Source organism: Gouania willdenowi, chromosome 21 (genome assembly GCF_900634775.1).
Source record: "Gouania willdenowi chromosome 21, fGouWil2.1, whole genome shotgun sequence".
Classification (NCBI taxonomy): Eukaryota; Metazoa; Chordata; class Actinopteri; order Blenniiformes; family Gobiesocidae; genus Gouania; species Gouania willdenowi.
Window position 1 is genome coordinate 13294254 of NC_041064.1, and position 26752 is coordinate 13321005.

The following is a 26752-nucleotide window of genomic DNA, read 5'->3' on the forward strand; positions in this document are numbered from 1 at the left end:
TAAATCCGAGGTGCATAAAGAAAGAATACACACACTGTATACACACACACACACTGTACACACAATGCGGCACAAATGGCGGCTTATTTCTGCTGGATGTGCAGAAAAGCTGGATCCAATTACACCATATTTTACCAGGAAAAATAGATTACCTGCATGTGGCTGGAACAGTCTGTGCTCTGACAGTGATGTATGGGAGTCTGCTATCACATTTTGCTATTCACGCTGCAAGGTCAGACCATTGATAGGACACATTCTTCTTTACCGTGCATTGGCTCCATAGAGTGAGACACCACTGTCTCTGCTCGATTGTTTTCTCTGCCAGTTTCTGGACTATTGACACATAGAAGCAAAGCATAAATATAACGTCATGAAGAAAATTTACACCTAAAAACAACAACACAACAGAAGGTCCCACACTATAAAAGATTCAGTCATAACAAAATGTAAGCACGCATCATTAGTTACATTACTAACTGTATGTAAATTCATACACATTTTAAGCCATTTGAGGTTTGAAAGAGCAGATTTTTTTTCTTCTCCCCAGAGATTTTGGTCCATGATATATATGATAAAATTATGCAGTAGCTGCAGATTTATTGGTTGCACTTCTATCACCAAAAGACGCTCCATTTAGCAAGCTGTTCATTTTCAATAACTATGTTCTAAAGCACAAGTGTCAAACTCAAGGCCCGGGGGCCAAATCGGGCCAGCAGGAGAACGTGAAAAGGACCGAGAAAACATGAATCAATATGTAAATCACAACTAATTCAGTTGTAAATATCTCAGAACCTTAAAATACACAAATACAATCAAACTCATCAATATTTGCAGGGGTCCCCATCCTTATATCACACGATGGCAGTCATTTTTAATCACAAATTGTTGAAGGAACTCTACACTTTTCCAAAATACTGCAATTTTCTCAAAATTATTACACCAAACTTCCCTAAATTAAATAAAAATGTATCTCAAAATCAAAGACATTTAAGTGAAGATCCTGCAGGAACTGATATATGTCACTTGTTGCTTAGATACGGTGTTGTTGTTGTTGTTGTTGTTTTTCCTTGGATATTGTTAGTGCCTTGAATACTTATATATATATATTATATACAGTATATTAAACTAGGGCACATTAATGTTAAAATTTCTAATTTTCGCACCCATAATCTGCGGCCCACTTGCGATCAACCATGTTCCACAATTGGCCTCTGAATAATATGAGCTTGACACACGTGTTCTAAAGTGTTTTAATAATAAAAGTAGTTGTTCTGCTTTATGATTTTAACTGTTCCTTTTCCTTCTAGGTTTAAAATAACAGTGTGGGATGGATGGATCAGTGTGTTGCGTTTCCTGTTAGCAGAAGCCCTAGTTTACACAAAACAAAGGGAAATACTGTCATTAATCCTGTCACGAGAAAACATTTGGTTAAACCTACAATACAAAGCCATCTTCTCCTGAAATCCCTGATTTATAGAATGAGAGAATGAGAATTCCGAGGAATGACAAATGATTGTAGGGCGTAATTAGAGAGCGTTATTTCTCCTTATCTCTTGGCGTCGCTCCACTGAGAGCAGGTTTCCCCATCAGCGGTGTGAGTGTGAGCTTAGAGCATGATGAATGACTCATTGTGCACCAGCTATTTTGGCAACAGAGAGATGATAACAGGGAAAGGGTGATTTGGGTAATGTTGAAAATATTTTCCTGATCTTCTGTTTTTTTTTTTTTTGTTTTTGTTTTTTTTCTTGAAGACAGTTTAATCACCAAAAACCTCTCAAACAATTGTGTTTACGTCAACAACGGATTAGATGATTTGTGGGATGACTGCTTTAAAAGCCACACTGAGAAGGTATAATTGTGCAGTGTGTCTTTGTTTGAATTCTATTAAATTTGGGGATTTTGTCATGAAAGAAACATTTTCTGTGGCTTTAAAACAGTTAACACTGCCCTCTCTTTTTATGTCCTCCCTCTAATAAAGTGTTCCTTACCCTTCCTTAGGGAGGACTGGTGATGGTCACAATTATGGGCAACCGTGGCTCAGTGGTAGAGTGGGTCGTCCAGTAACCGGGGGTTCGAATCCCGCACTATGTCAGTCATTGTCGTTGTGTCCTTGGGCAAGGGACTTAACCCACATTGCCTCTTATGAATGCATATGAAATGTGCATAAATGTTGGTGGTGGTCAGAGGGGCCATAGGCGCGAAATGGCAGCCACACCTCTGTCAGCATGGCTGTGATTACATTGTAGCTTACCACCACCAGTATGACTGTGTGAGTGACTGGTGTGAATGAATAATGGTTTCTGTACGTGCTTTGAGTCTCCTTGAAAAAAGCACTACATAATTCCAAGCTATTATTATTATTATCATTATTATTATTATTATTGATTATGCAATAAAATAATTTCTTTTATTTAATTGCAATAACAAAACATGCAATGCTGTCTTAAAAAATTGCCCTTGTTGTAGTGTTGACCTTTGACAGCATGTGCAGACAAAGAAGAAAAAAAAAGACAGTTAACAGCTAAAGAAAGAAAGTTAGTTGGTATGAAGTAATTGAAAGTGAGTCTGCTTGAGTCTCACATCATGTTCTGAACATCACTCACTCACTACTCACCAATGTGTGGAGTAGTGAGCGCTGAATGATGCGTTTTCACTCTTATGTAACCGTACCAAACGCCTCCTCTGCCTCTTTGGAAGGAGTTTCCGTCACTTCACAAAGGATGGAGAACTTTGTGTGATGGAGTGGGTTTGCTTTCTCACCTCGTAAATGAAAAAGTGAAAAACACGCAGAGGTCGGATACATCTATGCTTCCTAGAAACATTTACAGTACATGAGCAGATGGAGATAAATGTGTCACGTGACTCCTTGTAGCATTTGTAAAAACGTTTCTTGCCCTTTACAAAACGCCCTGCGGTTATGAACTCTACTGTTAGCTTCATGGTTCACTAAACAGTGCAGTGATGTTCAGATACAGCAGGGCTACAAGTCACTATTGACAGAGAGAAAAGATTAATGTTGTAGAGATGAGTGGATGAAACTTAGCAATATATTGCTTGTATTTATCCTACAGTAATTATATTTAAGTTGCTTCAAAGCTCATGTGGACAATATTTATTTTATATATTTAAAGAACATTTTATGGCATTAACAAATGGAATGTATTTAGACACGACAAACCATTAGATTTATAAACCATTTGTATGATTTCTTAATTTTCACCTTACCTTAAAAACAAAAAAGGTATAAAAAAAACAAGGTAAATCCTCCATTTTTCTTTACTATTATTATATAGAACACAAAAGTGGAACTCCCTTCCCCAGACACCTTTCAACACAAAATAGTGATCATAAATAAATTGGTTTTAATTTACATGTTATTCAAGGTTTTGTAAAAAAAAAAAAAAATGTTTTAGCAAAGTTATTATAGCTACACATCTGGAGGAGGTTATCAGCAAACATTTGTGGAATGTTTATAGAGCATGTTCTTTCTGAAACATTCTGGGAAACTTAAAAAAAAAACATTGAAGCATAATATCCTAACAATGATAAAACTAAACGTCTACAGAACGTTATTTTCAAACAGTCTGGGAACTTAAAAAAGAACTACCCACAAAGAATGTATAAAAAGGCATTATATTCAAACAATGTTATAAATTAATTAAACACCTACAGAACATTATTACTAAACATTTATAGAATGTTTTTCGAGAATGTTCTTCTGAAACAGTCTGGCAACTTAATTAAAAAAACCAAACAAACCAACATTGAAGCATAATATTCTAATGTTATAGCTAAACCCTCTATAAACATTTGTGGAATGTATATAGAGAATGTTCTTTTAAAAAATTACGGGAACATAAAAAAAAAACTACCTGCAAAACATGTTTATAACACTTTAGTGCATAATAATATAACAATGTTTGAACTAAACATCTACAGAACGTTATTACCAAACATTTTTAAAATGTTTGGCGAGAATGTTCTCTTGGAACATTACCATGACATGAAATGTAACATTCTGAGAACCTTTATAGAACCAAAAATGTCTAGTTGGGTAATAAGCTAATAGCTAACTGGTGTGGTTCTCGAAATTGTGCATTGTGTCACTGAACTCAATTAAAATCGTCACTTTAAAATCTCTTTATTTTTTGCATTATTTAAAGTAGGGATGTCCCGATGCAACTTTTTTTTATACTTCTGATACGATACTGATATTGCAGCCTTGAGTATTGTCCAACACCGATATCGATCCGATGCGATACCAGCAAGAATCATACATACTCGTATAACTTATTTTGTAGTGTAGAATGTTAGAAAAGGCTTGATCAAGTGATGTTACTCAGAGAACAATAGTCAGCAACAGTAGGTATGAGAAAAACTGACCCATTTATTATTAAAAAATTGGTTACATACATTTTAACCATCAACATAATATCTACAGTATTCTACAATTGAATAAATATATCATAAATCAGAGATTTTAGATGCAGTCCGATAAAATCCGATATTTGTTTTCTGGCTGATATCGGACCGATATCAATATCGGTTCGTGACACCCCTAATTTAAAGTTTGATAACTAATCACTGCCTTAAAAATATTCAATCTAAAACTGATTTATACAAATCCCTAATTGATAGTAGTTAAAAATTGCAAAATGTAGGCACAAAAAGTGAAAAAGTTGGGCTCCTGCTGCCTTTTCTCATCTTTTTTTTTTTTTTAAAAAGACAGATGGTCCAGAGTCACTGTTTGGCAGCAGGTCCCGACTCTGTGATCAGTAATCTACTCACATGTCGGCTCTGGCTGGAGGACACAGACCTGTGGAGTGTTGGACACATTGCTTCTCATTAGATTTCACTTCCTGTAGAAGAGCAGCATCTGTTTGGTGTGTCGAGTTCCCCTGAGAGCAATGTTTGGGAGCTGGTGGACTCCTTTTACCCACCAACTGATTGTTGCACCAGCTGAAATGAACAGACTGGTCTCATGAGTCAACAATAGATATTTCAGAGGTGCTGAAGTGTTAAACAATTTGTATGCTGTCCTTTTTGGTGCTACAGTGAAAACATATTGCTGGCAGCTACAGATTGTTAGTGGAGTTAATTTGACCCGTTGATGATGTCAAACTAAAAAAAAAAAAAAAAAAAAAAAAAAAACACAGCCTGGCTTTGGGAAGGTTAAAATTAAACAACATATTTTTGTTGTCAGGTTTATTTTGTTTACAATTGTCACAACCTGGGGCTTATTATAGAGTATTTTGGCTTTATTTAGGAACTTTTGTCTCATGTTTTGTGGTTCATTTTATTTTGTTGGGGCTTTGTTTGGCTTTGGGAGAATATTTTGTTAATTTATGTTTATATATATCGAGATTCAAGATATATCGAATTTTCTATCTTGGCAATATAGAAAATTATAATATCGATATATATATTTTTATAGCTTATTTTGTCTATCACTAAACAAGCCACACTACAGAACTCACTCACACGTGCTGTCTTATATGTGAGAAAAAGCCAAAAGTGGAACATACTGTGCAACTGTTGTTAATAAATGTGTCAGTGTGGCATGTTGCATCAGCAAATTTAACACTGAATTGTCTTTCAGGTCATACTTTATATCATATATCACTATTTTGAGAAAAAAAAATTGAGATATGAGTTTTGGTCAACGTTGCCCAGCCCTATTTATGTTTGGTTTCTTTTGGCCACTCCTTTGTCCGCCTTCTAATGTCACTTCCACATTTACGCTGAGGTTGTCATTTAACCTATTTTTTAACCAATCTCAACTCAACTTTGGTTCATGTAGGTACATCAAATGGACTTTGGGGTTTGACTCCACTCTTCACACCTGCCTGATCTTTTTTTTTTTAATTATTATTGCTGCCTCTGCATCAAACCCCAACTTCCCACCACCTCTAAAATATCTTGCCAACACCCACTACCACACTGGGCTTCAATTTAACACTATAATACCTCACCACACGGAGTTAGTTAGAATTAGAGCTGAAGATGTTTGCCCGACCCCGACAGGACCTGACAGGCCGGGGTGGGTTCGGTCCTAATTTCTGTAATTTTACACAGGCTATGGCTCTGCGCGGTAAATAAACATTCAGACGATATGTTTATGCAGAGAAGGTGAATCAAATGCTGGCTTCTGGCAAATGAATAAATGATGCAAAAAATGAATAAATGTATTAACGACTCATTTTTTACAAAAGGCAAAAGAGCTGTGTGCGTGCACAGATTTAAATAATGTCAGGGTGTAAAATCTACTTTATTCGGGTTCGAACAGATTCAGGCCACATTGTGTCGTGCTCAGGCCTTGTCGGAGTGTACGTTTAAGGCTCGATTACAGCTATAGTTAGAAGTCATTTCTAGTTTGTCCTTTGTAATGTATTTACTGTATTTATGAACTTTGATCATATAAAAAAAAGTGTCACTTGTTATTGTAAACAGCTTTGTGGTGGTGTGGTTTAAAATGATAGTGTTGCGCTCAAGACCACATTATCTGAGACCAGAATGCACCAAGACCAAGACAAGACCAAAACTTTTGGGAGTCGAGACCGAGTCGAAACCGAGACGAGACTGAGACAAGACCGAGGCCATAAAAATCAATGTCAAAAACCATGACACGGTTGAATAGTTTAAGAACATTCTCTTTAGCTTCTGTTTCTCTAAAATACATTCGAAAGACAAAAATAAAAAAAGGAATGCATGAATCAAAGATATTTATCATTTTACCAAGTTTTACTCTTCATTATCACATTAGTAAAGTTGAAAAAAAGCAGAATAAAGTGGTCTTGACCGGTTTTGACAAAAAAAAATCCCGAGATCTGGCAGTACGAGACTGAGTAAAGCCTTTAAAATCTGGTCTTGACACCGGCCTCTACAAAATCAGAATTTAGCATTGTACTTTCACAGTTTGTCACTTGATGTTTGTTTATTACTTGCATGTAAATGTTATGAGGCAAATGAAAGTATTTCTATTTTCCAGAAAACAGAAATATCCAGCATAAATTAATAATATAAAAGTAAATAATGTTCCTGTACCTATACAAATTTACATGTATATACATTCTACGTAGTTTTATCCATCTGGATATCCTGTGTTGCTACATTTTAGCAGAAAGAATGGAGAAGTGATAGAGATGCTTTAAGTGGGTCAGAATGGATTTTACATCATATTTAGTCGACATTGTGCAAGCAGTGAGCTAATGGGTGTAATCTGCCAAGCATTTCCAACTGAGTTGTTCTTTGTTTCAAACCAGTGAAGTTGAATGGATGCCCAGTCTTACCCAACCCTGTTTATATGTTCCCTGCACTGGGAGAACACATAACACACAGCAGGGGGGAGTTCACCATGAACACCTCTCTATTATCCAAGTCCAGAGATTTTGTCATTGGCTACGTCACCTCTTCCTGTGCTGTTACGCAAAGGATATTTTGCACGTTGTTGAGTTGTCCGCTGCCTCGCTCGCCTCTGGCTGGAGATAGCGTTTTCTTCCTCACCCTCTGCGTTTATCCAGCCTTTGTTTCAGCTCAATGAGTCAACACTTTGAACTCAAACTCATGATGAGTCGATGCAAAGGTTGAATGTATACTAGGGATGTAACCATTCACTCAACTCCCGATACAATTCGATTCACGATACGATTCTTTCACAATTTATTTTACAAATTTTTCCCAAAAAAAAAAATTCAAAATACTGTACTATTTTCTATCTTTCATTGTCAAAAGAATCCCTTGATAAACTATGCAAAACAATGCAATTTAATTAAAAATAAATCCTGAATGAAATAAATAAAGAAATAGTACAAATGAAGAAGAAGCCTGCTCATTTCAATTAATAGCATAATAGTTCCTTTTCTTTTTACAAGTGCAACCGAAACTGTTTTTTTAGCCTTAACAATTGGACTTTAAATCAAATCCCATATCAAAGAAATATTGTAAATAAACAAATTAGAGCTTTCATTCTCTCTCTCCTGTTTCTCCCTTTCCTCTCTGTGCCCCTCTTACCTTGGATTTCACATGTTTTTTTCTTTCTCACCTCTTTCATTTTATCTTGGGGAAGCCAAAATGCTTCCTCACTTCTGATTTAAAACACGGTGGTGCGTCCTGAATTTCAAATTCTAAACAGAAAACACCCTCTGCTGTTAAAAAAAATTCAATTTCAGAGCATCGATGTGAACCGTGTCACCTTTGAATCGATTTTTAACTGCCTCACGATTAATCAATACATCCCTAATGTATACGATCAAATGTTTCTTTTGTTTTAATTACCATAACTCTGTGTGACACCAGAACGTTCCACTAAACGTTCAACGATTCTCACCGTTCAACAATGTTTTCTGTGAATGTTGCATCATCATCATCATGTGTGGTCACTTCAATTGTCCATGACTGTGTTCCTTGAAGTCATTTTTGATGTCCTGCTACTCTTTATTTCACAGATTCCTTATATGAAGATCTAAACAATGTGTTCTGCCCTCAGTGCTCCAATGGAATGTGTTTTCACCTGAATTAGTTCTTAAACTGTTGTTGGCAGAACAGCATCTGTTTGATCAGATGGTTTTTTTTGCATGGTAGTGCTATTACTAACAAGGACAACAATCTCCCTTCAAAAATGGTATTAAGAGTATGAATAAAGGTTAGAAAAGCTTGTCTTATCAATACATGCTTGCTATTTTACAGTAAAAGAACATTTGCATAATATATTTATATCCGATCAGAGCCCATCACCGTTAAAATCTGTTTTTTTCTGATACTATTGACACGTTTACATTTGTGTGTGGAAAGCCTGCTGTTATTTAAACAACTGTAGGATGTTCTGTATACATTTCTGAATGCTTCCTATGAGGAAGGCAACTGATGTTGGCATCAGCAGCAGCTGAATATAAAAAGGCTAATTACTGTTGGCATTGACAACGATGTAGAAACACTTCCACAGTGTAGACTGTCCTTTGTTTTCAGACATGCCAATGCCAACTTCATTTTAAAGTCTTCCATTATTGCACCGCCAACCACATGTAGCCTGCCTCATAATAAATGCAGTGTTTCACTTTCGCTATCACACGTCACGTACATGAACAAATTCCTCACACAGGAAGATGGATGTTAGGGTAATATTTTACATTTATTTTAATCATAAAAACAAACCTATTTGCATCAAGTGAAACAGGCCCAAAATCTAAATATCTGTCCAAACCCGGCTAGGCCTGGGCAATATATCGTGATTCAAGATATATTGATATTTCTATTTTGGCAATATAGTAAATTACAATATCGCCTATATCAATATATATTTTTTTTATTTTGTATTAAAATACTCATTTTAGGATTTTCTGCTTTCACTACCTCTCAGAACAGCATGAAAAGCACAGTTTGATTGTTTTCTGAGTGTGTTCTAACCCACCTTTCTCTAAACAAGCCACAATACAGAACTCACTCACACATGCTGTCCCTTATTGGAGAAAAATACAAAAGTGGCAGATTTTGAGGAGCTGTTTGTTAATAAATGCGTCTGTGTGTCATTTTTGCATCAGCAAATTTAACATGGAATCCTTCTGGTAAGACTTTATCGAGTTAAAAATATTGTATATTATCGTTTTGATCATCTTGAATTTTTCATGTAAAACAGTAAACTTCTCCCTTCATCCTCACGTGGTGGTAAATAACACATCTACAATCAAAATTTCATTTATTTCTGTGTAAAAATGTTTTTTTTGGTACAAAATCAGGAATCCCAATGAGATAATTTTTTTCAAAAATGCAAAAAATAAATCATAACATTTCATCCACATTAAGAAATGACAGCTTCACATAGTGAAAAAGATGCTAAACATGGCTTTTCTGTAACGTATTTTCCCCTGACACACACGACTGCTGCACACAATGCACAGCTCAGTAAGCGGACACCAATAGCAGGATCTGTCAAAAGCGGCAGATGATTATGGAATAAAACACTCATTCTCTTTTATTGCTTCTCCCACCAAGGAATTCAAAGGTGGGATTTGAGAATGGATCAACTTCAAGACGACACGTTTTTTTGCAATATGAAAGAAATGTAATGAAAAAAGGGGGGAAAATATCAGCATGTCTGAGCAGATCAATATGTGTCTGACAGAGCTGTACGTTACAGGGTGATCAAACATGAGTTACAGGACAAAAGCTGACATTGTAGTCAAGAAAACCAGATTTATGAACTTCATTTAATTAATTTTGATGAACCACCACTATCACATCTGTGATAATGATAATTTCTTATTCAAGGTCAGTTGTAGAAAACAACAAGGTGCTCTTTCAGTATGTTTTACTTTTATCTAAAATGGGACGACTATAATTATTGTCATTTTTTATCACTGCCTTGATTGTTACAAACATTTGTGATTTCCTTCCATTTTGACGCATTTAGTGACCAAAGTTTTCTTCCTTGCCCTCATATCCTAATAAGTTAATGGTGAATCATACATTATTTTTTCTATAAAAGGAAATAAATGTTGCTGCAAATTACCATCTCTCTTTAAAATCTAAGATTATATTTGAGTTCAATGCCATTTTCCAGATTACCCCCTCCCCCAATAAAGTCTGCCTTGCAGCCCAAACAGTAATTATCTTTAATTTCCTTTAATGGGCCTAAAGATGAACCCGTGATTAGAGAGTCTTTGTTGTCTTGATTAAAATCATTTGCTAAAATGAAAGCTAGCAGCTGCAGGTCTGTTAATCAGACACAACAATCAACACTGAACTGCAATCTTCACAGAATCGTAGAGCGCCAACCAAGACGTCCCCATTCCTTGAAGATCAAGACTATCCATCCAAGGTAGTCCAATAATAATGAAACTAATGATGTCTTTTAAATATATTTTAACTTTAGACCTGATGTCATCAATTATTAAGCCTATGAAAAGGTTCAATCGAACAATTGATCAAGGTAAACAATAGTCATACTACGAGGCAACGTCACTTCACTTCACTTTCCTACTTTACACTACAAAATATCTCTAGCGTTAAATGTAGCTTAGAGGATATAAACTGGGTCAATGGCTGTGTTTGAAATGGCACACTCCGTAACAAACTCAATGACTATATACTGTCTATATACTATAAATATGATTAGGATGATGACCGTTCCCACTGAAGTACACTTCTGAATTTCCCAAGATGCATTTCGAACCTACAACACTTGAGAGTTGAGAGTTTGTTTTTATCTCCACCGTAAACACTCTGTTGACATCTTCACACAATGCATTGTGGGATGTGGAGTCCTGTAAACGGACGCACAGAAATTGCCAATAAATTGAGGCTATGTTTGAAATTGCATACTAACGTACCATACCCTAGTATACAATCAATGAGCATGATTAGTATGGTGACCGTTCCCACTGAAGTATACTTCCAAGTTTCCAAAGATGCATTTTGTTGTCATCATTGTGTAATTTTTATGATGTAAACTGAAGGAGAAAAAGTAGTATCGGCTCAAGAAAATCGGCAGCCCGTATGATGGAAAAAAAAATCGGTATCGGCATTGGCCCTAAAAAATCCATATCGGTCGATCACTAATTATGAACCTATAACAACAAAAACCTGAAGCACATTGAGGCTAAATATCTCCGTTGATTCGCCACCTTTGAAAGTTCTGATAACATTTTAAGCGAGAAAGCGATCCATAAAACTCACGGAAAAACACATTTTATGACAATTTTCAGAGACCTGCCATTGTGCTACTGACAAAACTTCTGGTTAACTTCAAAACAAGAGCCCTGTTTACAAAATGGTTAAAAACTAATGGAAGACATGAAGATATGCTTTTGTTTTGAAAAGGGAATGTTTGATTTTAAGCTCGAAGCTGGTCCAAGGACGATTTTACGTTCCACTTGCAATGCATCATGGGGTGGTTGAGTATGACTAGTGTGCCCACCGTGCACACAAAAATGTCCCGATATAGTATACATCCTGGTATTTTTCGCATACTCAATCTTTTCATACCATCTAATGTGAACGCACTACATACAAATTTCACGTCAGACTTAGTATGAGCGGTACATTAATATGCAATTTTGAATTCAGCCAATATCGTCCTAATGATGACACAGTCATACGTTTCCTACTAATACTTAGAAACGCTGTGACCTCATGGGGTTGGGGTGTTATCAGATAAACTGAAGTAATGACACGCCCCTCCACGTGTAATGAGGGGTATCCTCATTAGCTCAGCGCTGCTATTAGACATTAATGGTTAGATTCTGGGTACTATAGTTGTTCTGTTATTAGTATGGTGGAGTGAGGGAGAGGAGGAAGTGAGAGCATGTTAGAATTAAGGCTATTCTGTCAACTGTGTGCAACTGAAAGAAAAGGCATATATGTGGATTTCTGAAAATCAGACATTAGGACTCCAGATGAAGGAAAAAGCTCTAATGTACCTGTTTTGCACTAAAGTTAAAAAATAAAAGAGCAGAGGTTGTCCTGACTGACATAATGCAGATATTGGGCTCTTTGTAGACTGCGTTCATACAACAGGTGATTTTTTTTCCACCTATAATAACCTGCAAGGTCGTTTGAAAGCAGGCTGCACTCTTCATGCATGACAGACACCAGTCGAGAATGATTTCTATTAGAGGACATTACAGAGTAATCGACTGGAAGTCGGTGGAAATTGAAGTCCAGACCTCCCATCGGCATGATTTCCCTTTAAATGGATGAACCACTGTCATCTTTGTTACATTTATTCATAAAAAAAAAAAGAGTGACAGCAGGGGTTTTAACAGTACAGATGTTTTTAAAGCCGATTATTTTATTCATTATGTGCAGACTAAATCCACTGCCGTAAGTGACATTAGGCAAAAACTTTTACCCTAATTATAGTGGAGAGGAGATTGTTTGACAGTGTAGCTTGGACAAAAGGGTTTGAAAGAAGTGACACCTTTATGTGTGAGATGTTAACGTTACGTGTGAAGGAAATGAACATGAACTCACACGAGAATTCAGCAAAGAGATTTGGTCGATTTGAATTTATTTAGCATTTATTGGCAAAAAAATATGATTACAAATAACATAATTAGTTTAAAACACTATATTACAATACTATTTTTAGAGGGGAGCATTTTTTTTGTCTTTTTTTTTACGGCTATCTAAACTTCTATTACAGAAAACAACAAATGGGGATGATTGAACCCACTGGCGTTTCTAGCTAAAAGCAGATTATCCAAATGTATAAAGTCCCGTAGTCACTAGGAAACATCAAAACTGAGTTCTCACTACATCTGACATGAACCAGAGTCACCTGTCTATCGTTAATATACTTAAAAATAAATGTTGTACTGTATATATTAATAAAATCATAAACCCTTTTCTAAGGCGATTCCTTTTTTTTAAAGTCAAATTTGTTGGACCCCAAAGTTGCCCCTTGGGTGACGTCAGTAGACACATTGTCCCTATTAAAGGGATCCTTCACTGTTTTTACAAATCTGGCCTAAAATCTTTGAAATGTACTTACTATAAGATATATGTCTAACCAAACACATTATTATGAACCATACTCATTTAATTGCCTTTTAAACATAAGCTGTTTACAGGCATTGGGGCCGTGTGACATCATCAATCACATGAATTCAAGATGGCGGAACACAGGCTCTTATACTCTTATAAGGAGTCCTATTTTTAAAAGGCAATTAAATGAATATGGTGCATAACATTATGTTTTCTTAGGCATATATCTTCTAATAAGTACATTTTAAAGATTTTAGGACACATTTGTAAAAACAGTGGAGGATCCCTTTAAAGCGGATAGGCTACTCTCTGAAAACAACATAATCTCATTAAAAAGGAATTATCCATGGGGTGGAAAGATGCAAGTAAAAGAAAACTAAACTAAACTAAACTATCTAAAGATAAAGGTTTGGGGATTTAGGGCAGAGGTGTAATGCAGAGTTTTCCTGCTAGCTAGCTAGCTAAGCTAGCCTGCTATACTGTAAATGCTAATTAGCATGGATTTGCATGGTCATACACCCAGCTATAGTTTTTGCATCATGAAAGTTGTTTAAAACAGAATCAATATGAAACTTCATGCAAACAGAATCTTGCAGCTCTAATTAGGTCAGACACTTTGTTTAGCTACTTATCGTTTAAAATTTTAAAATCAATATTATTATTATTTTTATTATTATTATTACTTTTGATATATAATGTTCTCAAAGGGAATGTTGGAGAATTATTATATTTTTCCTAAACACCATAATAAAAATGTAGAGCTTGTAAACTCTTCTTAGTTGTTTATTTTTCAGGGGTGTCCCGATCCGATATCGGTCCGATATCAGCCTGAAAACAAATACCGAATTGAAATTTCTGAAATTTCGGTTTGTTTTTATTTTCTTAAATTATTTTCAATTAATTTTTTAGTTATTTAATTCAATTGTAGAATACAGTACTGTAGATATTATGTTGAAGGTTAAAATTCATGTAACCAACTGGTTAATAATAAATGGGTCAGTTTTTCTCATACCTACTGTTGCTGACTATTGTTCTCTGTTTGAGTAACATCACTTGATCAAGTCTTTTCTAACATTAACCACACTACAAAATGAGTAATTATTTTTTTTATAAAAGAAAAAAAAATTATAATAGAAGTATGTATGATTCATGTTGATATCGGATCAATATCAATGCAATATTGGTATCATATCGGAAAAGAAAAAGTTGTATCGGACATCCCTATTATTTTTCCCCCCCAAAATTTGAACAAAATGGTTGGAAAACACCTGATCATGTGAACTGTTTGGGTTGTTGAGGATATACTTTGAATGATGGAAACAGGTCCTGTTTTACCTTTGTTTCACATCATCACTGATCCTGTTTCTGATAATGTTCTATGTTTTGAAAAAAAAATCTAAATAAAAAAAAAAAAAATGTACAAAACTTTTCAGAACTTTTATAAAAAGTTATTGTGGTATTTATAATTTACAAATGCTTAAAAAAAAGAGACTTCTGTCTTAGAAAAAGAGATTTTTCCATTAACTTTTGATATTACATCATGGTTGTACACAGTGAGTCTCAAAAAATGTCTTTTTATTTCAGATAAAATTTCTAAACTACCTGAATTCCCAAAACCCTGTGACTTTAAATGAATTAAAAAATAAATAAAGGCAATCTATCAAATTACCACAGGCCACACGGACGCACTAGAAGAGGTAGCTCGATAAACGCTTTGAGTACAATATGGTCCGCCATAAAATGATCGACGGTGTAATGAAAGAGCTAATGAGGGGGATCAAGATTACCACAGGGCCGATAAATCAACACAACTGTGCCTACAATGATACAGAAGCAATCAGTAGAGCTGGTCAGTGTGCAGGAGAGCGAGGAGGGGGGAGGGGTAGACAACTGGGGACCAAACAGTCATTGGGGGGGGATACAAGTCAAGGTCAAAGAGACACCAAATATAGTTCAGGACTTTAAAGCAACAGATCACTAATCAAATCTGGATTATTTTCTGTAAAAAGCACAAAAAAAAGAAGAAGCTTGAAGAACATTCTCAATAAATAGCTTCAAAGAGTTGATCATTACAGCAGGTATAGGATGCCCTGCCAACGCCTTTCTTTGATCAATCCTCTGATCCTGTCTGACAAATCAATGTGGATTTACACGGATCAGCACACGGTGAAGGAGATTCCCCCGTGTTAGCATGTAGAAGCTAAAGGTCAGCAGCTCGTCAGCTCTGACACTTTACTTCCTGCAGCACAAACCTCAGCAGCTCATTTTAAAACCATTTACAGATAATGAGTCCTCACACTGACACCACAAGTTTGTTCCCCCAACGTTAATCAATATCAATCCATTATTAATTAGAAACATACTGGAACACAGTTTTGTCCTCAAAGAATCATTGAGTGTCTTTACAATATCCAATTAGAAAATAGTTCCTATCCAAATATGAATATGTACTGTATTATGATTCCTATTATTGTTGTTTTTTTCTTTTTATTATTCATTTATCTATGAAATTTTTGAATTTATTTATTGAAGATCACATGTCCGTCTCTACATGTGGCAGGTGGATGACTGGATAGACTCCATAGAACTGTATTTTGGATTCTAACTATTACATTTTGTGAAATCATTGTGCACAAACTGAAAGTCAGCCATGGCATTAAATAATCTCGTACCCATTCAAACAACATATGTAATACTTGCACACATTTGGAGATGAACTCTGAACATCTGCGAGCCTCTCAGCGCTAAATGTAACAAAAAAAAACAGTGATATTTGCAAATGTTGCCTATTTCAACACTGCTGCTTTTAATGGCTTGAATCATGTTTTCCCGTGTGTGTGTTTTTTATTTTGTTACCCATTTAAAGAATGTGAAAACATTCCAAATAAATACAAAATAAAAATAAATTGAACTAATAAAAAACCAAGAGAGCACACAGAGAGCGCAAACCTCCGCCTAGCACCAAATATCCTCTTTGGATTTTTTGATTTTCGAAAATGATTCAGAATCAGTATACTAGTCCAAATATCCTCCATAATGTTATTGAATCTTTCATGGTTTTAAGTTTAAAATGTTTGTAGATGAAACAAAACAACAAAAACACACATTTGGTTATCCATTTGTCATCATAAAAGGAAAAAAATGGATGGGTATTAATAATAATTTAGCGATTCTGATTCCATTATTGATTCTCATTGGGTGAGGGAATTAAAAAATACAAATGAATTTCTTTGCTTTAACTCTTTATTATATTATCTTTGTCTCTCTGAATTATTATTATTATTATTATTATAACAACATATGAAACAATTTGGCTACAAACATTTGAGAATATTTACAGTGCTCCTTTTGAACTTGAACAACTTGATCCAAAACTAATTTAGACATAAAACAAGTAATTCTTCTGTAAAAAGAACATATTAACCAAAAATACAGTTATACAGTTATTGTTATGTATTTAAACGGTAAAACTTTAGTTTAGTCTTTGTTTACATTTCTATAAATGGACCTTCAGAGACGCAGTCAGCGTTTTTACATGTGATGTCATCAGTTGTGTGTGTGTGTGAACCAGTGTGAAAGAGCAAACTAAAGACAACGATCAGTACCAGTCCGTCTCCCGTGTCTGATTACTTGTTATGAGGACATAAAATGGCGACGAGGTGTGTGTTCTCATGGAAGTTTGTTGTTTTCGGAAGAAAAGTCAGTGCAAGAAGCAACTTTAGCGCGAGTGTACAGAACCCGGAAGTGACTAGCGTAGCAACAGAGACGCTACAAACACAGCACAGAGGACAGCACAGCCACGGTGGAGGAGGTGGATTCTTCACGGTGGACAGCAAACAACTATATGTTGCAAGGAGCTTCACTTGGTGCTAGCATAAACACAATATACAGGACCTGGAGGAGTTTATCGTTACGTATTTGCGATGCAAAAGGAACCGATAGGCGGAGTTGAAATACAAGCAAACAAACAATTCCTAGGAATTGGATTACTGAGAGCTGGTTCTCAGAAAGAACCGGTTTTCGATTCCCATCCCTAATTACAAGTCAGTTCATACAAAAGTGGCTCAACAATTATTTTTTAGAGTTACATAAACAATCCATTTTTCCCAAATTTACATAAAATGTACTCATCTTCTGCTTCAAAAGTATCTCTATTTGGAGGATCAGGTTTCAACCACTTCCGAGTCACTACCTTGCCTTCTTAGTGGCACTGTTATATTTAGCAGGTATTTAATAAGGTATGGTCTATCTTTAGTTACACTTTTGTCAAAATCCATTGAGTACTTTAGAAGTAATCCTGCTAACAGAAAAACAAATTAATAAACAGGTGAAAATATGACCTCCATGGCGATGGTAACTATAATTGTAAGTAATTAATGCAGGCTATAATTTCAAAAACACACCCTTATTGCTGATGATCTCACTCAGTGTTATTGTCTTTATCTTTGATTTTGTGTTTGGGGGTCCACACTTCCATTAAAGGCATTGTTTTACTGGTGAGAAGCTGGTGGACACACAGGAGAACAAAGACAGAAGTGAAGAAGAAGCACATTGTCAGAATCTGGCTGTCATCACCACAGTCTGAGGCTCGCAGGGAAACAGTGATGGATTCATTTGGTTGAAGGATGAAGACAGACTGAGACAAAGGAGAAATATGATCAAAGGTGTAACTCTAACATCAGACCTGCCGTCACACTGACATTAAGGAAACAAAGCGTATGAGCATCAGTTAAAAAGCAGTTGCTAGTAGAGCTGCAACTCACGATTATTTTCATAATCGATTAATCTGTCAATAAATTAATCAATGAATCAGATTATTAAACACGCAGTTTATCTATAAAGCACATTTAAACCCTGCTTAAGCTGATTAAACTGAAATAAGAGTTGAGTCTCTCACACACGAACAAACGCTCGCGCAAGCAAGTCATACACAATTACTGGCGCACGCACACTAACGCTGAACAATTAATTGCATTTGCGATATTATCGCGATATCATAAAACGTGATTTTCTAATCGCAAAGGCTGCAATGTTTATTTTTTCTTGTCCTGTCTTGTACTGTCCTGTTAAGTTCAGAGTGTTTAAGAAGTGCAGTCCACATGTTTACATGTTACGTGAAGTTAGTTAGATATGTTGAAGATGTAAAGCTACAGATTTGTTTGTTTTATTGTTGTAATCTGTGCTTTAAAATGTATATTTTTTTAAAGTTTAAATAAATCTGAAATTGTTTATTATGAAACAGATTGATTTATTGCTTGTGTTCATTGAAAATACATGAGAAGAGTTGAGAAATAATTGTATATTAAATCGCAATATTGAGGAAAAAAATAAATAAATAATCGCAATTAGATTATTTTCCAAAATTGTTCAGCCCTAGTGCACACACAAACACTCGTGGTGCGCGCGCACACACATAAACACTCGTGGTGCGCGCGCGCACACTAACACTCGTGGTGAGCGCGCGCACACTAACACTCGTGGTGAGCGCGCGCACACAAACACTCGTGGTGAGCGCGCGCACACAAACACTCGTGGTGAGCGCGCACACACAAACACTCGTGGTGCGCGCACACACACAAACACTCGTGGTGTGCACACACACACACAAACACTCAAGGTGCGCGCACACAAACACTCGTGGTGTGCGCACACACAAACACTCAGGTGCGCACACACAAACACTCAGGTGCGCACACACAAACACTCAGGTGCGCACACACACAAACACTCGTGGTGCGCACACACAAACACTCGTGGTGCGTGCACACACAAACACAAACACTCAAGGTGCGCGCACACAAACACTCGTGGTGTGCGCACACACAAACACTCAGGTGCGCACACACACAAACACTCGTGGTGCGCACACACACACAAACACTCAAGGTGCGCACGCACACAAACACTCGAGGTGCGCACACACAAACATTCGTGGTGCATGCACACACAAACATTCGTGGTGCATGCGCACGCACACAAACACTCATTGTGCGTGCGCACACAAACACTCGTGCGCGCACACACAAAGCTCTGAAGGTGAATGAAATGCCTCTGCGTTACAGTCAGTGACACAAATCGCACGAGTAAATGAATCGATAATGAAATTCGTTGCAAATGCTTTTAATAGTCAATTTTTATTGATTTTTATCGATTTGTTGTTGCAGCTTTAACAAAGAGCAAAGGTTGGAGTGCTTCTTCTTCTTCTTCTTCTTCTAGCAAACATCGTCTACAGCTCTCTACCATCAGCACTGAGTGGACTAGAACACCATTAAATATTAATGATAAAACAAATACATTCACATGGGAAGCTGCTTTGAGTAATAAAAACAACCCACACACACACACACACACAGAATGGCAGTGAATAGACCGTCATGAATATTGATGGGAGCTCAGACTGGACACCCAACAGAGTGTTGGTGCCCAGAGGAGGGATTGGCAGATCTCAGCTTCACCCCGTGCACGTGCTCTCATGCCCGCTGGGGATTTGCTTCCACCAATGCACTTAGTGATAGTGGGGCTGATACCCCTTTCTAATGCTATTAAATGGTTGCAGGGCCCTGATGGCAGAGCCAGATGCTGTGCCCTCCATTCAAAAGTCACCATTAATCTGTGTGCATTTGAACAATTGTTATCAGGTTTGAAAGAGAAGATCATGTTTTTCATGCTAAGTTCGTTTAAATCAGTGGTTTCCAACTTTTTTTTGTCGTGACTCCATTTTTGTATCACAAATTTGTCTAAAATGTGTTTTTTGATCATGTTTTGTTGTACTGTGTTACAAATACAAAGTGACATAGGGATATGCGCCAGCTCAGATATTAAAAATATCTCTCTGGTATTATCGTCACTATTGTTTTGTTTAACATTGTGTATTTGTTTTATTTTGTATACATTCTATTCATATTACTGGTGTTTTTATATCTGTATTTGTTTTTATTTTTTTAACGCTATTATTCTATTCCTTTTATCTATTCTTTTAGGGCTTAGTGGGGGAAATTGGGGACGTTATTTTGTTACGTACATGTTCATGCACATAAAGACAAATAAAAACCCTTGAATCCTTGAATTACGTATTGTTTTTTAACTGTGCACAACGAATTTCATAAATAAACAAAAAAACTTGTAATGTAAAAAAATTGTAATTCTAATTCTAAATTCAAGACTTTTTATTGTCATTTGAACTTAAATTTAAGACCAACAACTTCACAGTAAACATAAATAAGATTGAAAAAAACATCACATCAATTACATATGGTTAGGGTACATTTTTTTCTAGTGTCTAGTGCAGACGTGTGACTGGCGGCCCCCAGTAAAGTAAACACACAAAAATACAAAAAAATGACAGTAAAATACACACAAAAAAACAGACTAAAATAATCAAAATCACTCCAAAAACACAAGATGACAACAAAAATAGCCATAGATCTATGCAACAACAACAAAAAATACAAAAAATACAAAAAACAATTAAGAAAAGGTGGACAGGCAATTTTTGTTAAATTTACATTTTCCCATGTTGTTTACACATTTTTTAAAAAACTAATGTTACCATTTATCTTGAAATATGAGACCAATTACAATCATAAAATCACACTTATTATGTGGTCAAATTTAAGATTTCTGAAACATTGACTTAAGACATTTATGACAATTAAAGCCTTATTTTTATATTCATGAGTTTATTACCTTTTAAGACTTTTTAAGGATCCACGGGAACCCTGATTGATTACTAAATATTTCAGACGACTCCATTTAATTTCCAGGGGGTCACGACCCCAAGGTTGAAAAACATTTAAATGCTCTGACCCTGTTGGAAAGAACCAGTTTGAATTCTTATATTTCATTGACACAGAGCTACTGTAGCTGCTGCTTTGCATTGTGTCCACTGTTTGGTTTGGTACTTGATCAGTGACTATTTACATAATCTGAATTAAATGTAAATCGAGCTATTTTATCTCAGTCTCTGTGAATCTGTGGGGTTACAGCGTGTGTGCAGCCTCAGCAGGAGGTAGGGGCTCCTATTGTACTGAAACATGGAGCCAAAGGCCCCCGAGCAGCTTTTTTTTTTTATAGCCACCTCAGCAATTTTCCACCCTTAGCCCAGATGCCCTATGAAGGAGACAGGGCACAATCGTTTGTTCTCATCATACAATCCACGTAAATGAGGCAGTTTGGCCTTAATCCGAGCCTAATTAAGTGCCAGACTAAGTGTAATACCTGTCGAATTACGGATCCATATTATCAATTTTGCTTGTTGGTGGAGAAACCTTTATCCATTAGTCCCAGACAGTCAATCTAAAGATGGCGAGGCAGATAAATGTGATGCATAAATTAAAAAATATATAAAGCCTTGGTAAATTAGCATTAAAATAATAATAGAATGATTAACACTGAGCTGTTTGCCAGGAGGGATTTCAATTAGTCAAACAATCCCAATTAAAATAGTCTGGGTCTGGGGGTGGAGTTTGCTGGAAAAATACAAGGATGCAGCTCAGTGCAGTGCCTCACTCCCACTTTGATTTTAACATCAAAGCAACACAAAGCAGCATAAATGTGTAAATATGAGCATTAGACAGAAAAAGGCTGTGACCTACATAGTAACATGCAATGATTTCCCCACAGTGATCAGCAGCTAATCGGGATGGCCCAGTTTATAGGCTGTGGGAGTGAAGAGCAACTGGGCTGAAACAGACTAAACCATCAAATCTATTTGGTGTATTTCTACACACAAAGACTTTTTTTTCCCTCCAACATTTACTTTAGCATCCTATTAATAAGTACAATGTGTTTCCTTTTGTTGATTTAAAAGCAAAAATATATTACATATTTAGTTTCATCTTATAATTAGCAATGTAAATGGAAAAAAAACAACAACATACTAACAGCTTTCTGACAATAAACCCCTGTTGACACGAATAATAATAAAAAATGCACTCATTTCCATTAAATTGAGTTCTTCCGCCACCTTCTGGCAACTCTGCACAAATGCAGGTTTTTGACTAAAAGTGTTAGCTTATAGCTTAGCATGAGAAGCAGGTGATGCTGCTTCAATGCAGCTCGGAGATTCGGGTTTTGAGACTCATACCAAAAAAATAATGTATTGAAAACCACCTAAACTAAAGTCAAAAGCTCCAAAGGGATGTATATAACTGTAGCAAAACCATTATAAAGTGATTTTTTTCATCATAACTCCCCTTTAATAAATAAATCTGCCTCAACTTTCTCGAGAATTAATGGTGTGACGTCACAATAATGGCAGCACCTGTTCACTACCACACCGTCAATAGTAAACGTTGATTAAAGCACATTTTAAATGTAAAAAAATAAATAATAATAATTAAGAAATACACGATATTTACCACGTTTACGGATTACTTACCGATATTGAAGAACACAGTAATTCAGGCTGTATTTATGGTATTTCCACAAGAAAATAGCTTTTCTCCGACAGACATCGATCCATCCATTTTCTGACTCGCTTGTTTCTTTTACTTCCAGGGTCGCGGGGTCTGCTGGTGCCTATCCAGCTGTCATTTGGGCATTAGGCAGGGGTACACCCTGGACAGGGCGCCAGTCCATGGCAGGGCCCAGCCAGACATGTTTTTGAGATATTCCAATTTCCGACGTGCTGCGTCTGGAACAAGTTTGGAAGACCGAGAGCGTGAATTTCCGAGTGGTCGGGAACGCATCATCAGATGACGATGTGACGACCAGTGAAGCGGGAGAATTTAATGTTGGTGTTTAACACGTTTACATGTCAATTAAAGCCAAATAATATACTGGTTTTACAGAATCAGTTTAAATCATTTGTAAAGATAATCATTTTAATTTACTATTTTCAATGTTTCTTCACTCAACCTTCACTCGAAATAAAAACAAGAAAACAGAAAATGTGCAAAAAATAAAATAATAAAAAAAAATATATATATGTATTTTTTTGTAAACTTTTCTTTGTCCAGCGTAAAGTAATGATATATATATATTGTGATCACTTTCCTTTTCTGTTTAAAAAGGTTTAGATTGGATTTACTTTGAGAGCTAAGACTTACATTAAGTTTACATGAAAACTAATAGAAGAATTCGACTTATTTTAACAGATGCTGTTTTAGTGGTAATAAGATTAGTATGCAATTAAAATACTTATTCTGCCACTGATTTTAGTCTGCTTAAAAATGTTTAAATGTTTTCAACTGTTTTGTAGCTTTCTCTTTATTTATATATGTATGTTTCTCTTAAAATGTTAGATCTATATATTCATATCTTATTTGGTAAACCAGTCTTACTTACAGCTGTGATTGGTAGAAAGTGAAATTATTTGTAATGTAAAGTTAAAAAGTGATAAAAGGTTAACCAGGTGCATAATTACTGTCCAGTCCTGCACAGCTGGCTATAAAAAAAAAAGTCAGAACAATCAAAATCTATCACTAAGGCAACTGAGTGTAGTTTGCATGTTCTCCATGAGTGCCTGTTGATTTCTTCAATCTGAAAAACATGTTTGATTGGTTTGTGTCCCTGAGACAGGACGTAGAGTTCATATACAAGCTTAGTTACAAATATTTAACACAAAAAATAAAATTATAAATATCCCAAAAAGTCAGATTTTTATGTTTTACTTATTGAAAAGTAAATTTTTAATGTTGAGCTGCCTGATAATTGTTTCACTAGTGTCCACATGGTGGCAGTCTGCACCATAATAAACACTGACCAGCAGAGTTCAATCAAAGCTTTCCCTGTTGGTCAGGTGCTGTATAGCCTAACTGGGCCTTTTTTTTTTTTTGCAGATAAAAAAAATAAAAGAAATTGAAAATTGGTGCAACCAAAAACTCCACAAAGTCCCCAGAGTTTCTTAAAGAGATATTAAAAGTTTTATTACAACTCATGAATTCAAATGTTCACGTTGCACAGACACTTTTCAACACAACATCACACCTCGCTTTAAGCAGCTCAGCTGAGGTCAAACAAAAATAACCAAAGCTTCCACAACTCAAGATGCAATCAGTTTTTTTTTAATTATTATTATCGAGACACTTTCAAACAAAAAGTTAAATTCTCGCAGAGAATTAAAATCTCATGCAGAAAGAAAGCACATTGCAGAACAAAACAAAAGACAAACAAACCCCATAATGTAAAGTAAACATGGTAACTTTTCATTGAACTACACAGTAGTAAAGCCTGTAAGGAAGGAGAGAAAAAGGCAAACTTGACTTCACGTCTTACAATTGAGTTTAAATGAGGAAAATGCTGTCGATTGTTACAGAGCTGAGCTAGTCTGACTCCATTTTGCAGGATTCCAGTTCACATCTGAAAGCTTTTAAAGTCTTTACGTGGCGACAAAATGAGTCAGAAGAGCCGAATCGTGACGACTGATTGTAAAAAAGACGACCTTTAACTGCTCACAGAGTTCATGATCAAAAGAGCTACATCCAGACAATCCTATCAAAACAAAGTACATCATACCAAGACAGATCACGTACAAGGTATCCATAAGGTTATTTACAGTGTTTTCTAAAAACTTCATCTAGAATTGCGATCATGACAGCCTACTGATCTTAAGTGACAGTAAAAGTGGCATACAGAGCAAGAAAAGACACTTGTTTTCTGACACTAATCTGCATTCAAACTGTACAGAAGTCTGATCTAGGAAAATCTGTAATGGCACTGAATGACGTCAACATCACCATGACCAAGTAATGAATAAAAAGTACTGCAAACCCTACAATCACTGCATCAGCAACAATCAGTCTACAGGTGGAATGTTCATGAAATACACAGATTTCTAAGCAGCCTCACCTCCTCGACTCCAATTTACAGGCAGAGGTGAGCCTAAACATTCAAACTGCACTACTGTCGTAGTATTTAAATCTACTTCTAATAAAAAAAAAAAACAGTAACAAAAAAAAAAAACAACTCCTGTTACTTCACGTGTGGACAGTCAGTCAGTCTTTAAATTAAAACCCGTCGTCTCTCGTATTTGTGCAAAATAGACACAAATTTCAGGATGAAAGAAAGTGTCTTTTAGTGATGTCATCGTGCTTACAAAACCTTGACAAGAAACTACAAAAAAGCCATGGCACACTTTGGTAAAGTCACTAACAATTCCTATACTGCAGATTGTTTAAATTAAAATAATTAACAACAAATAAATAAGTCACTTAAATACAAAAAACAAAACACCTAAAGTGCCTGTTCCTTAACCCTCCTATTATCTTCAAATATCACCAAAATATTTAACCCTTGGGGTCAATCTGACCGCAGGGATATTTGCCTCCAGAAAATGATTTTCAGAAAATTGTCGACCAAGTTTTTGCGTCAGGCACTTTGTTTATTTGTTGAATACATAAATAACCCTTTGATAATGAAACCATGACCTGTTCTCTAGCGCCACCATCAGGTCAAACCTTTTAAATTAGAATTAATTCATCTTGAATAGTTTTTATCTGAATCGTCTCTAATTGACTCACAACATTCATGTCAACAAGAGTATGATGTGACCTTTCCTGCAGCGACACCGTCAGATCAAACGTTTAGCTTTAGAGTTAGTTGCATCTTGAAAATCTTTCAATAAAAACTTTTCTAATTTGGGGAGCACATTCATGACCCTCACTGAACCATGTTGATTTAGTTCGTGACCCCCCCCTTCTCTCATAAACATACTCATTTACTTATTTTTTATCCATCAACTCAAAAGTAGGGTTCACGGTGGATTAGTGGTTAGCACATCTGCCTCACAGCAAGACAGCCCTGGGTTCAAACCCTGAAGTGGATGCTTGGGTCCTTTTTGTGTGTAGTTTGCATGTTCTCCCCGTGCTGTGTGGATTTCCTCCAGGTACGCTGGCTTCCTCCCACAATCTAAACACATGACTGTCAGGTTGTTGGGAGTCTCTAAACTGCCGTGCGAGTGCTTGTGTGTCTATCTGTGTGTTGCCCTACAATGGACTGGTGCCCTGCCCAGGGTGGACCCTTGCCACCCTGAAAACAGGAACAAGCGGGTCAGAAGATGAATGGATAAAACTCAAAAGTATCAACTCTGCACCTGTAGGTGTAGGAAAGTCAGGTAACAGGCAAGTTTTACACAGCTAAAAACAGCTTGGGGTCAAAGTGACCCCAGAGGGCCACAAATACATGCATTATGTATTCAGCACATTCAAAAAATATTATCATGAAAATTTTATGCTAAATCAATTGTAGCCATCATATTAGGAAAAGTCAAGAAATATGGTCGTCTGGCGATAAGTAAGGAAGTGCATATGGTGATGTTACCGTTTCTGCTCAC

General features: G+C 36.1%; 1 protein-coding gene across 2 annotated transcripts in view; it reads right to left on the reverse strand.

Moving 5' to 3' along the window:
* chn1 (chimerin 1) overlaps positions 1-23133 on the reverse strand; it is a 38414-nt gene extending 15281 nt beyond the window's left edge. The window contains exons 1-2 of one of the 2 annotated variants that reach the window (XM_028435347.1): positions 22859-23133; positions 4789-4959 (exon numbers count right to left, since the gene is read on the reverse strand). In XM_028435347.1, the coding sequence (XP_028291148.1) occupies positions 4789-4836 (48 nt within the window). In that variant the 5' untranslated portion in view covers positions 4837-4959; positions 22859-23133. Of the gene's footprint in view, positions 1-152; positions 334-4788; positions 4960-22858 lie in introns of those variants that run through there. The other variant, XM_028435346.1, reaches the window with a different exon arrangement.
* Positions 23134-26752: the final 3619 nt, after the last annotated feature.